General features: G+C 40.5%; 1 protein-coding gene across 1 annotated transcript in view; it reads right to left on the minus strand.

Moving 5' to 3' along the window:
- The window catches only part of DPP10 (dipeptidyl peptidase like 10), a 434888-nt gene that overhangs the window by 11326 nt on the left and 409690 nt on the right, over window positions 1-13872 (minus strand). The window contains exons 17-19 of the mRNA XM_077829757.1: window positions 13109-13156; window positions 10625-10723; window positions 10447-10516 (exon numbers count right to left, since the gene is read on the minus strand). Coding sequence (XP_077685883.1) covers window positions 10447-10516; window positions 10625-10723; window positions 13109-13156 — 217 coding nt within the window. The remainder of the gene's footprint in view (window positions 1-10446; window positions 10517-10624; window positions 10724-13108; window positions 13157-13872) is intronic.

Genomic DNA, 13872 nt, shown 5'->3' on the forward strand with positions numbered 1-13872 from the left:
GAATAGGAGAAAAGAGGTTTCTATGGGGACAATAAGCATTTTTCATTGAAGGTAAGTTTACTTTTTTCATTCCAATGAAAACAAAATGTCAGTTTTAAAAAGGAGCCTTGTCAATTTTTTTTCCCAAAGATAAACACAGAATAAGAAAGCAGGCTACCATGAAGTTGTAAAAAAAATGCAAAATGCCTCTGTGCAGACTGCATCTGCCAGTTGAATGCAAATTAAAATGTAAAAGTGTCTGTGTAGGCTGTATGGAAATTAGATTGGAGAGTGTCTATGGGAATATTCTAGTGTATAAGAAGGATGGAGGCAGAAATTATTATTTTGCTGAAGAAGTCTAAGCTTGGAAGAGTTGTAGAAATAGGGAAAAAAAAACCCAACACAGCCCTTTCAATCACTGTTGTGTCATAGGCTCTGCTGGCTGATTATTCAGTTTTATTTTTGCTGTGGGTAATAGAAAGTTCAGCTGCAAGGTACCCTTTCAGACAACTTGTTAATTAGCATGTATATGATACGTAAATCTGTTTTCAAATTTACATAGGACCTACCATATTTATGTAACTATAATTTCAGGAACTAAGTTTGTGATAAATTATTTTTAAATGGCATATCAATAAATTACCTTTGGGTTTTCATTCTTGTGTGTCTTGAGTAAACAATTTAATTTAGAAGACAAAACGACAGCATGTTTTTTTAAAAGGAGTTAACATACAATACGGCTAACTATGAAACAATAAACATGAAACCCCGCTTAATGTCGTATGAGCTGGGTGGGAAAATACCACTTGGCAGGATTTCAGTTTCTTCATTAATTGAAGTACAAAAGCAACAGGCACTCAGAAGCTCTTCCAATTTATATTTAACATTTAGAATGGGCTTTCCAAAAGCGTTCAGTGTTGGTCTAACTGCTCCCATGGAAGTTTTTCTATTGACTTCAATAGAATCAGATTTAGAGCAACGATGAGCTTTTAAGGAAAATATTACCCTAAATGTTCATAGTCAGATAATTTTCCATAAAAGCACTTGTCTAGCTAATTATGACTCTACATGCAGTTCTTCATTACTTTTGACTATTTCAGAATTGCCCACCCGAACTCTCAAAAATCATGAGTCAGGCCCCCAAAAAATCATGACTTAAAATCCATGAGATTAAAAAAATGGATTCTTGGTTTTTGAGTTTTTAGATGCACATCGTTCACATTTAAAAGCTTTTCTCTGCCACCAAAAGGCCTGAGATTCTCATATAATCATGTCTTTCCAAAGCTGGGGCTTTAAGTTAAAAAAAAATATTGTGAGATTCTAAAACTGCTCTTTTTTCCCCCTGAAGCTTGTTTTTTGGTAGAAAATGGCTGAGTTTTCTGAGCATCAAACTTTAAATCCCACATGTCTTGCAGTGCAGTTTTTGATGGGTTGCTTTGACATGTTAGTTTTGGTGTGTATTTCCCAGGTGTTAATTTATTTCAAGGATGTCTACATAGATAAAAGAAAAGGAGTACTTGTGGCACCTTAGAGACTAACCAATTTATTTGAGCATGAGTTTTCGTGAGCTACAGCTCACTTCATAGCTCATGCTCAAATAAATTGGTTAGTCTCTAAGGTGCCACAAGTACTCCTTTTCTTTTTGCGAATACAGACTAACACGGCTGTTACTCTGAAATCTACATAAATAGTTTGTGATGGACACTTAAAGCGACTCCCACTACAGGATGTGGCAAGTGGAATCCATTTCTTACTGGTACGTGCCCCCAACCCCAAGGGGGGCATGTGGCCTCCTCATGTGACCCTCTATGTGACTCCTCCCCACCCCGCCCCCACCCTGGGCCCCCCAGATTCTCCCTGTCCCCTCCCCATGATCCACTCCCCTTACTGGGGCGGGGGAGCTCTGTCCTCCTCCTGCTGTGCAGGAGACTTCAGAACTGCAGCAGCGAAAGGAGCAGAACATGGGGCCACCGGGTGGACCCATGCCCACAGCTCCTCCGACACAGCTATACCACCCCCAGACCTTCCCCACAGGGTCTCCTCCATCTGTACAGCAGCCCCCGGGAGGAGCTGCCGGCATGGGACGCCTGGTGGCCCCATGTTCTGCTCCTTTCCCCACTGCGGTTCCCAGGAGAGCCCTGTGTCTCAGGGCTGTCCTGGGAACCACAGAGGGGAAAGGAGCAGAATGCCAGCAGCTCCTCTGGCCACTGTACTACCCCAGCCTCACCCCACCCAGCCCTGTCCTTTGGTAGGGCTGTACCTCCCCCAGCCCCGCCCCCATCCCTGTCCTCCGGCAGGGGTGCTGCTGTACAGATGGAGCCAGAAGAGACGCAGCTCCGTGGAAGGGCAGGACTGGGGGTTCTGCTCCTTTCCCCACTGTGGTTCTGGGAGAGCCCTGAACCACAGGGCTCTCCTGGGAACCAGAGTCGGATAAGGAGCAGAACATGGGGTCACCGGGCAGCTCCATGCCCGCAGCTCCTCCGGCGTAGCTGTCCCGCCTCCAACCTTGTCTTCCGGCAGGGCTGCTGTGCAGACAGAGGAGACCCTGCACGGAACGGGCTGCGCTGGAGGACGTTCTGCTCCTCCTCTTCCTGGTATGCCATACCAGCTATAAGTATCTTGCCGGTACGGGGGACCATAGTGTACTGCCCTACTTGTACTGCGGGATGGTGCAAAACTCCCAATGGCATCAGTAGTGTCAGACAAGGGCTTCAGAGTCTCTAACTGCTCCTAACACAAATGACATTAATCATTTGGGCTATAATTCACCCCTTTGCAGAGGGACAGGACATATCCTATGAATCATTTAAGTCCCACTTATGCCCTTAAAATAGGGCTTAAGTGAGGCTTAAGTGGTGTGCCAGATCTTTACACAGGGGTGAATTCCACTATTGGAGCACAAGAATGGATTATGTTTTTGTGTCCCTTTTCAAATCTTTTGCTACCAAATGTCTCTGGTTTTGACACGGATTGACTGTATCAAACCCCGAAAGGGGTATGGTATGAAAAAGAAGTCTGCCGTAAGAGCCATTAACATGGACACACAATCTATTTCAATACAATGGGGAATGCAATGTACATCACCTCTCTTGCCACACCATTTCTTGAATTCATGGACTTTTCCATCCATTGTAGCTACTCACATGCTGAAATATATATAAAAGGACTACGGCAGATAGAAACTGCACCTAACCATTACTGCAGTATGGAATCAGATCCATTATTGCACACTTCACAATTAGAGGTGGGCTTGAGCTGCAAAATTTGCATTGCAATCCAATCTTTCCCAAAGTGCAGCAGCATTTGGATCCAGGGTCTTGATTTATACCCATATCTGCATACAATCAGCTTCTGTTCATTGTTAACTTGCTCATATGCAGCATGCCAATAATACTGCAGAAGTGGAGCACTGTAGAAGCATTCAGTATCTTCCACTGCTACACCTTTTTACAGGATGCAGTGTCTCCCTTCCATGACCCCCACTGGCTGGTATGAAAAGGAGTAGTGAACAAAAACCCAGGGCCATGAGCGCAAGCCTCCTTGCATCCTACCTCACCTGAGCATGGGTAGACACAAGTGAATTCTCTAACAGGCAAAGCATTACACATATTTCACAGCCAGCAAAATCAAAACACACACACAGAAGGGCCATATCCAATTACATGCCTTTCTCTATGTTTTCTAGGAACGTCATTTTGCAGCAGTGTTACTGTATTTTCAACAACAAAAGAGGAGTAGTGGGATTCAAGTGAAGGAGTTATCTAATAATTCTTAACTTTATTTTTTGTACTTGTACCGGAGCAGCATCTTATGAGTCTGCAGTGATAGCAAGGCTGAGAATGATTCAGAAACACTGCTGAAGTTCACCATTGAGGTGCCATTTAAACAGACAGAAGCTATCAATAATATACCGATATCATTGACCTTAGTAGGTAATTTGTATGCCTCTTGCAATTCAGTCACATACACCTCAGACTGTCTGGAGAAAGAGGCAGCTCATCATCTGTTTGGTCTATTACTGAAAGGAGAAGAATCTTTTCATCTGGGAGCTAAAGCTAAAGCTTTGGCTCTCGTTAGAGCTTGGAGGGGAATATGTAGTTCTTATCACAGTGGCTATTATTATTATTAATTTATTTATTTATTTATTTATTAATATTATCATAGTGCCTGATCAAGGACATCCACAATACAGTACAAACGCCCTCCCAAAACAAGCTCATGAATCTAGTGCACAGTATGAAAAAGTATCATAATAGCAATATGAATTAGTGAGGGAAACTAGAGCTCAGCAGATAAATTCTATCTATGGAATTCAAAATTGAATCACTGGGAAAACAGTCTCTTTTGCAAATGGCAAAAATCCACTGAAGGAAAAAAGAACGTTTTGCAAAACTGACATGAAAAGAAAATTCACCACACATTCCTTTTTTGTGAGCAACTTCTCACATGGCCCTGCTATCAACCGCACCCTTCATCAACAGTATGAGATCAGATCCCATAACAATCCCAAGCAATGGTGTCAGAATGCTAAGCACTCCACCCATCCCCATTCATCTTCCCTGATAGAGCCTATCATAGCTAAAAAGCAGACAATACATTTGCAACTGTGCAAACCAATGCATTTATCATTGGGGGGGGCGGGGAACACCTCCAGAAAAGATCACATTATCAGAATGGAATCATGTGATAGCCTGAAATGAAATACAGCTAGTATTGCAGAAGCAACATGAATATTCTTTAAACAGCCATCAAAAATGCTAAAGGCCAGATTGCGGCTTTTAAGCCACAGCTCTGAGTACTGGAGATGCAGCGCTGTGTCCGAGAAATGAGGAAAGGTTGTGGTTCCATACTGTGCTGCTCCTAGCCCTCATCCACTGCTTCCCTTGCTGTGCCATCCCTGTTCAGGAGGTTTAGAGAAGATTGAGCCATGGCCCATGTTCTCCCCATCCCATTTCTGGAGTCCTGGTCCCTGAAAAGGAGCAGCCTTTGCATTCCCCATAGCACAGGACTGCGGTTGTCAGTGAAATAGCTGGAGAAAGATTGTTGATTGTTTCTCAGATCCCATATGGCCTGTGGTGGGCAGTGGGAACTTACTAAATGTTTAGAAAAAGGAGAAACTCCCAGAAGACTAAAAAGAGCTAGGTTTTCACAAGACTTCCACAAAGCAACAACACCAAAAGAGCAGAGAATCATTTTCATTCCAAAGGGAAAAGAATGAAAAACCTAACTGGCAGGAGAGTATGCAAAACACGTAAGAGTTATGTAGATGGTTCATTTATAATGATCCCCACAAAATTGACCTGCAGAATAACTTCACATGTAGCCAGATGTAAAGGACTTCTGGGATGTCCTGCTTCTAAACAGGGTGTAATAAAAAAGGTAGAATCTCTCATACATTTTTATACTGCATCCTGTGGCAATGCACTGTTTCATCACTTGCAACAGACATCCTCTACAACAAATGAAAATTCCAGAAGAGAATCATTAATGCAAGAATGTTATCATGCTGAAGGTCTTAGAGAAATACCAATAGTTACATTTTACCTCCCTAAATTCCTGCTACGTGTGTTATGGCATTCTTCTTCACCATTGTACCTGGCCTGTTAAAAAAATTGCCACTTTCCACCCTATGGTCTGGGATGCTGGTACCAGATCCATATGATGCATAGACATGCTCAGTTGGCTTGAGTGAGGCCTACCTCTGCCACCATTTCAATACTGGGTGGAGAGTTTCCTCTACATTATGGAGGTATAAGCAGACATGTATAAAGTATGCAACACTTCTAGGAGAGTTAAGATATTTGATGTCTACTTAGGAATATACAGCCTGATAATTTTTTTTCTCTGAGTTTAGAAGAATCTTTCTACTGATTCAGTTTCACTATATCCACTTACAGTTTGTACAGTTTTAAATGACATTAAATAATGAATGCTGACATTTAAGATGCATTATCTTCAGATTTTGAAAGAATGAGGTTAATTATGTTCAAGAAGAAATAAAGAATGATTATCACCTCTCATTTTATTACCCACATTAAATGCCTTAGTCTTTACTCCACTTAATCATTTCCCGTGTATTATGAAGGACTGGATCATCCAACTTTTTTAATGAGTAAGCTGAACCATAATGAAAAAAAAATAAAAAATCTGAAATTTAAACTTTGATCCTAATTATATAGAAAAGAGATAATAACCACACTTTAAAGCAATTATTGTACACCTCTCTAATCCATAGGCTACAGTGTATGTATTATATTTGAAGGCAACTGAGTGTGAAATGTATTAGTAGTTTAGGAGGAACAAACTGAAGAGTGGACAGTGTTAAATCTATTTAGTATTTTATGGCCTATGCATCAGAATTCACGAAAGAGAAATAGGGCTAGCCAGAGGCAACCCGTTACTGTGTGAGGCCTATACATCTACTAGATAGCCTGGTGTTCTGACCCAATATAAATTTGAACAACAGTGCTTTGCACTTCTGTCTAATGGTCATAATACGCTTTACAGACATTAAGGAATTAAGCTTTGCACCTCCTTAGGATGAAGGTGAGTCTTACTGTAAGGAAATTTAGGCCCTGATGCTGGAACAGACTCTTTGAGGCTGGGCTCCGTGATGTGTGGAACTTAACTGAATTCAGTGGAATTCGGTGGAGGTTCAGGGGTTGGCCAGCACAGAGTCAGCTGCAGGACTGGGGCCTTAAACATGAAGGCCAAAAGTTTCAAACCTGGGTGCCTAAGTTCAGAAGGCTTATTTTAGGCACCCAAGTTTGGTCAGAGAAATTGAGTGATTTGACCAAAGTTGGACTGGAAGCCTGTGACAGCAGGAATAATACCCAGATCTTATGATTTCCAGTTTATTTATTACTTGAGCTATGATTTTGGGATAGTAGTTTTACTGAGCCATCTACAGTAAAAACAGAGCATAAAAGATGGTCCCTACCCACAAAAGTTTACAATCTAATTCGGAGCCTCAGTCCAACATACTTTTTTTCTGAGCTAGTAATGAAAGTCACCAATACCAAGAATAGCTGGATCAGGTACCGGGCATATGCATGACATGCAGAGCTATAATCCCCTGCAGAAACTACAGAGCTGCTTTATAGAGACTGCTACAGCCCAATGGCTGAAGTAGAGTTTATGAGGGGGGCTTACATGCCACACACACCCTGCCCAAGTAGTAAGACTGTGAAGCATCAGCATCCTGTGTGCACTTAATTGTGCATCTAAACTTGCTGAGACCTTGGCCCCAGAGATACAATAAATCAGCCAACTCTTGCCTTCCCTCTTCTCTGCTCCTTTCCCCAACCTTTCTTTCCTCCCCCTTCTCCTAAATTCACTTGTATACTGCAATCCTATTGATATAAACACTTTAAACCCATTTACATCTACAGAGAAAATATAATTCTACTGACATCTCAGTCATTTACACTGGATCAGAAGTAATTTGCTTTGCAAAGAAACAGATAGAAACAGATAACACTAACCATTGTTATTGAGGACTACAGTGAACGTTCCTTTTTTCCCCTTTCAATTCCTAGATGGCTTGGTAGTTAGATCACCCCTTTGAGACCATGGACAAGGAAATAAGTGTGGCTGCTCAGCAGGATTAATGGTTCCTCTGGTGATCTACCACTAAAATAACCATTGTATGGACACTCCTAATATGTGTGCAGAAGGAACAAAGTGACCCTAGGTCAGTCACAGAAGTACCACTTTCAGAAGGTAGAATGTCTGGGAAACGACATCACACAATCAGCCAATCAGTGTTACCTGAAACAGCCTGATGTCCTTCCTGGAAGTACAGTACTGCTTTTTGGAGGTGGTACTTCTGGTAATGAAAAGAAGCAAGATGTCAATTTTGAGGTTGTTTGGATGGACAAAATATCTAGCTTGCACACAGGCTTCCAACCACACCTTGCCTCAGAGACTGGAGCTATCCAAAGTCTGTATGAAACCCCTGGGCTCAGTCCTGCAATGGTCTCACAGATAGAATCTAAATTGACTTCAGCTGAAGTTCTGCATTCTCAGGTCCCATTTGGGTCATCTCTAATTCTAAAAAGAGATTAATTTGGCGACCTCAGTGTAGAGTTTGTGGCAAGCGGGGCTGAGAAATATCACCTCTTTCTCTTCAGGTGGTGGGAGAGGTGAGCCACATTAAATGAGATAGAGAAGGTCTTTCCTGTCAGATTTTCAGTATTGATTTTTCATTACCATTTAAAGGGATTTCTAAAAATAACTTCTGTTAACATTAACTCTGAAAATTCAGCACTGCAAAAAAATTCAGCACTACTCTTCACTGAAGAGAAGCAGAAATTCAATATTCCAGAGGTAAGAAAACCAAAAATTTGTATTTGTCACTGAGGTCCTTTCCCTCCCATTTGTAAACACCACAAAATAATCACTTTATAGGCATAACTTTCTGGTATCACTGACAGCCTGTTCACTGGAGACCTGATACCATGCAAATCTAGAACTCAAACCCTGCCTCAGTACCACGTACCACTCTTGGGTGCTGAAACTTCTGCAAAAGAAAACATTTTAAAACTCTCTCCAGACATATATGTAAATAATGCTCAGTCATAGCAGCACCTTCTCTTTTGCCTTCCTCAAATTTGCATTAACTTGTAGCACAGGAATTAAATATATGTTGAAGAATATTTATTTACTCAGCTTTTTTAAGTCGCTTTTTAAGCAAGTTACATGAAAGTCCCTGAGTACCCTTATTTACAGAAAAACAAGTTTTTGCCATGGCATATGATACCAATTACGCTGGTGTCAAATGAGTTTACCCCTTGGCCCCGGAGAACAACTGCCTATAATATAAATGTGCTCAGTCATATGCACTAGCAAGTAGACTCTCTCTCTCTCTCTCTCTCTCTAATGTCTATCCTCTCCTCCCTGAAGGAGAGGTCACATTTTACATCAGCCATTAAAAAAAAGAGATGCATCCACTAGTCTAACTGAAAGATAGTCCAGGAGCCCAGTTTTCAACTGTAGGCACTTAAATGGAATGTCCAAATGACATATTGGGCATTGAAATCAGCACTTACTGCGTGTTTACCTACTAATGCATAAGAACTGACCTGAATGCTCAAGTGCAGGAATTCTGGACAACTTATTTAGAGGCTCATGCTTGCAAATTAGGCCTTGTACATATAACTATAAGTATCTTTGGAGATTTTTATTAAGCAGAAGACACTAGTTTAATGTATCCTGTCCTAGTGTTCATCAGGGATTACATTTTCAATATGCTGCATAGGCGTGTACCCCTCCATTCATTTTAACAGGAGTCACATTGTTAATTCCCTACACACAGTACTGATGGAAAATCTATCCCAAGACTGTAAATGATACAAAGCTGTAAATGCTGTATGCAAGTGGTATAATACAGGCATTAGACATATGGCTTCCATGTTTGTTAACCAGAATTTGAAACCCAGTCTGTGGGGCTCCAAGGGAGAATATAAACCTAGGGTGCTGAAAACATCAGGATGGATCCCAGAGTCGGAGTGTCCTAACATGACTCCTTTTTACCAGTGATGAATTAGTTAGTAACCACTGAGATGTGAGAAAAACAAATATGGCTAATTAGAAACACAGGGACAAATTATGTCTGCTCCAATGTGGGTACATGGAGAGAGGAGAGTGTGTGTACTAAGAATCCCTACCTTAGCTCTCCTGCATATAACAGTACAGCATTAACATTATAGCCCTCACTCCCTGGGCAAAAATGGAGGTTGGCTAATGCTGATAGAGGTATTGATCACCTCTGACATATCAGGGTGGATTGGAGGTGTGATCATGGCTTCCCTCCCCATGCGCACATGTCCTGTGAATGAGTAAGCAGAAGGAGGCTGGCTCTGAAAGAAACATAGCTACTTTATTTCTATAACATGGGCTGCCAGTGAGTGCATCCGTCCTCCCATAGTCTTTCCACTGACTTTGGTGGTCAGTGGATCAAGCCCATAATGTCTCCAGCCACTGGTGCTCCAGTATTTTATCCTCTCTCTGCTATTCCCAAAGCAGTTGGGCTCTAGAAGTCTTAACTGACTTCTAGGCAGTTGCTATTTCTACCAGTGATAGAAGAAAAAATTATACAAAAAAACCGTACAGTATCTCTGGTGATGTAAACAGGCATGGCTCTAATGAAGCCAGTGGAGCTACTTGAGATTACACCAGGTGAAGATCTGGCCCTTCACATCTAGCTATCAATAACTTGAACCATGTTTATATTGACAAGCTCACAAAACAGGATTTTTATTAGCCAAGACAGAAAACAGCATCTTCCTGATAACAAAGGTTTTAGTTTATCAACTCAAAAGCTGTGTTATAGGGAAAGTGATATTTTCCCTACACTCACTCCCCCCACACATATATTTTACAACTGAAAATACAGAAATAAATCCTCTCTTTATACCTCCATTTAACTACTTTTATTATTTGTAGTGACCCTAAATAGATACTTACATTATTAACAGAACAGCATACTGGTTTCGATCTGTGAAATCCTTTGGAAATGACAACTGTAAAGGAAGTTCTTTTAAGAAAAGAGAAAACCATTAAAGGCAGGTAGTTACACAGATCCAAAATAGTAAGATTTGAAGAAAGTTTTTTCTGTGTTAAAGGAACATTTTGCTAAAATTACCATAATCCTCAATGTGAACCATTTTAATTTCTGTCCGCAAAATCTTTTTCTTTAAAATAGTTTCTTTCAACACAGCATTATTTTCCAATATGTAAAATTCTGCAGGAAACAAATAGGAGGAATCAGGGTGGAAAGATACAATGAATCACCATACAAGACAGAAATCAAGATACCAATAATTAAAGAAAAAGAGACAAATTTACAATGTTAAACCTTTTTATAGTTTCTTTCTTTAAACAAGTTTTATAGTGCACCTACTTTGGAACTCAAAAGCCAAACTACCAGCTTAATTCACAATGTGCAAGGGGAGCATTAATGATTTTATATTCTCTGTTCTGGCTTCAACAAGTTTTGTCTTCATTAAATATCAAGGGCTAAATTTTGCCTTGTGGTGCATGGCAGGTGGTAGGGGGAAAGAGCAATACCCTCACTACCCACTCCATTTAGGAGCCAGGCACAATGCAGATATTAGCATACCTGACACACAATGGGAGCGTGGATGGTTGTACGGGAGATGCTACTATGCTGAACAATGCTCTGTGTTTACAAGAAGGCAGGCATACAGTCCCTGCCAAAATGGATGCCTGATAATAAGAAGTGGGATAAGACTGAGAGAGTACATGATGCACCTATCACCAGTGGGAGTAAGGAGCTTGGACCTGTCTGTCCAGTGCAAGAAAATGACCCAGAACACCTTTACTTGGTCACTACCTTTCTGTATTCCTCCCTCTCCCACACTTCAATGAGGAGCCAGGGAACAGTTTGGCTTAAAAGCCAAAGCCAGATTTGAAACAACTCTTTTGCATTTGGATGAAAGATCCTACTGTTCTTTTTTATTCTCCAATCTCACCCTCTTAATGTGGATTTTTGAAATCATACATCCTCATTTAGGGCAACAAGGGATAATCTAACTAGAATGTTAATTCTGGGCAGTCAACCAAAATGTTATAATTATAGTGTTAGGATATAATAATTTGAAGTAATCTTTAATCACACTCTTATTCTTTTATTAATAGAGGGGGATTATCTAATCTTTCACTGACACATTATAAATAAATCTTATCTCATTATTGGGTTTTTCTTGTTGTTGTTAATGGTAAGCACTCTCTCTCTAGACCTACTGCCTTCTCTTCTTTCCATAATGTTCTATGTTAATCCCACTCACATTTCTGCTTTGTTTCTTCACAAATGGGAATTTTAGAAACAAATCACAAAGAGCCAAATTCTACTCTCATAAATACTGGGCAGCTCCACAAAAGTTAATGAATTTACAAAGTATCAGAGGGGTACTCAGTATCAGAGGCCGTGTTAGTCTGTATCCACGAAAACAACGAGGAGTCTGGTGGCACCTTAAAGACTAACAGATTTATTTGGGCATAAGATTTTGTGGGTAAAAACCCACTTCTTCAGATGCACTGAGTGATATACTTAGCCCCTGGATCACTTTTAGGGTTTCTACAGTATAGAGCTTGACAACTACAATAAACAATAATACTGAACATATGAAGGAGAAAGGGCAGTTGGTAGCTTTTCCTTAATTAAGTGGATTAGGATAGTTATCAACATGCTGTAACTCTATTATGTATTTGAAAGGTCTGATCGGTATGACATTTTGAAGATGCAGGGCCAGATCCTCTGCTGTGGCTGAGCTATGCTTGGCCCAGACAAGAGGAGGATGGACAAAGATGGCTTCTTGCCACCTTTGTAGCCCTGCGATCTGGGAAATAATGTGCACCGGCCTGGACCTCCAGCACAAGTTTAGAACATCTTGAGGCTGGTTTAACTAGTGCCAGGTGCCTGTGCTGTAGATTGCCAGGGTGAAGGAATGCTGGGTGGGACTGGAGGGATTGGCAAAAATTGCTGCTATGGTGGTCCTACACTTCCTGATGTTTGTGGCTTGTTTGCTGCTCCCTGGCTGCTCTGACAGTGCAAAGGTCCATAGCAGACAGCATAATTAGCAACATCTGAAATGTAGAGGTAATGGACCTGATCTCACAAAACGCAATTCTTGGAATTCCTATTTAAAATATCAGTGAAGGCACTCTGGATTTGCACCAGTATACTAAGGGCAGTACTTGATTCATTGTATGCAAGTTAAATTTGATGATCAGCCCTGGGAGGTCTGTACTTTAATCCAGAATAATTGGATTATAACTTTAAAAACATTTTTAAGACTACAGAAGACATTTCATACTAGAAACATAATTTACATAGTGAGTGAAAGGGATGAAGAACATCCTGCCACCTAATTAACTCAAGTGTAAATAGTAGATGAAAGATATGCATCTAGCCTAACATGTATCTGAGAAATCCTGGGAATGTTCTAGTCACTTGGTTAATTTTTTCTCTTATCACTTCCAGCCATGTTTATTGCTAGAATGTAATTAAGACAGGTTTATGGAAATGAATTGCATATTTTTTTCTTTTACTTATGTTAAAACAAAGATTATAATAAGGAGTTTCTGTGGAATGGTGCTTACTTACTTCCAGGGTTACTTGTAGTGTGCACGCTAACAACTGGAACGCCTGGCCCTATTTTTGTAAAGGGAGAAAAGTACAAATAATAATTAAAGTAGAAACTGTTTATGAGTTGCTCTGAACTTCAACAAATAGCAAAGATCGCAATAGTTGAAGGAAGGTGAACACAGAGATGACAATAATCACTTTGTGATGCAAATCTACAAAAGTGCAGTAAAAATACCATATAATTCCAAAGAGTTCCATAATTAAGAAACTCTTTTGGTATCTTTTTTCTAGGTATTACAGTTAAATGTAGGTTTAACATATTAAAGTATTATTTACTGTATTGCAGTAGTGCCCAAGGTCAGAAAGTACCAGGACGTGTACCCCATTTTAGTAAATGCTGTATAAACACACAGGAAGACATGGGACCAAATTCTGCTGTCAATTAGACTGGTGTGGAACTCAAGCAGCTTCACTGACTTAAATTACTCATGATCTTGAGTGGTGTAATTGACAGAAGAATCGGATCTGCAGTCCCTTCTCTGAAGAGTATACAGGCTAAAAAGACAAAGAAATAAAAAGGGTGAAAAGGGAACAATGGTTTTAAGCACTGCACATGACATATTTGTCTAAAAGATACATTCTGAAACAGGAAAGAGACAAAAAGAAGGTGAAAAGGCCTTGTGTTGAGGAATGGAAGTCAGGCGATTTAGGTTCTCTTCTTGATTTGCTAATAACTTCCTGTGGGACTTTGGGCAATTTACTAAAACAAAACAAAACCCAAC

Source organism: Eretmochelys imbricata, chromosome 11 (assembly GCF_965152235.1).
Source record: "Eretmochelys imbricata isolate rEreImb1 chromosome 11, rEreImb1.hap1, whole genome shotgun sequence".
Classification (NCBI taxonomy): domain Eukaryota; kingdom Metazoa; phylum Chordata; order Testudines; family Cheloniidae; genus Eretmochelys; species Eretmochelys imbricata.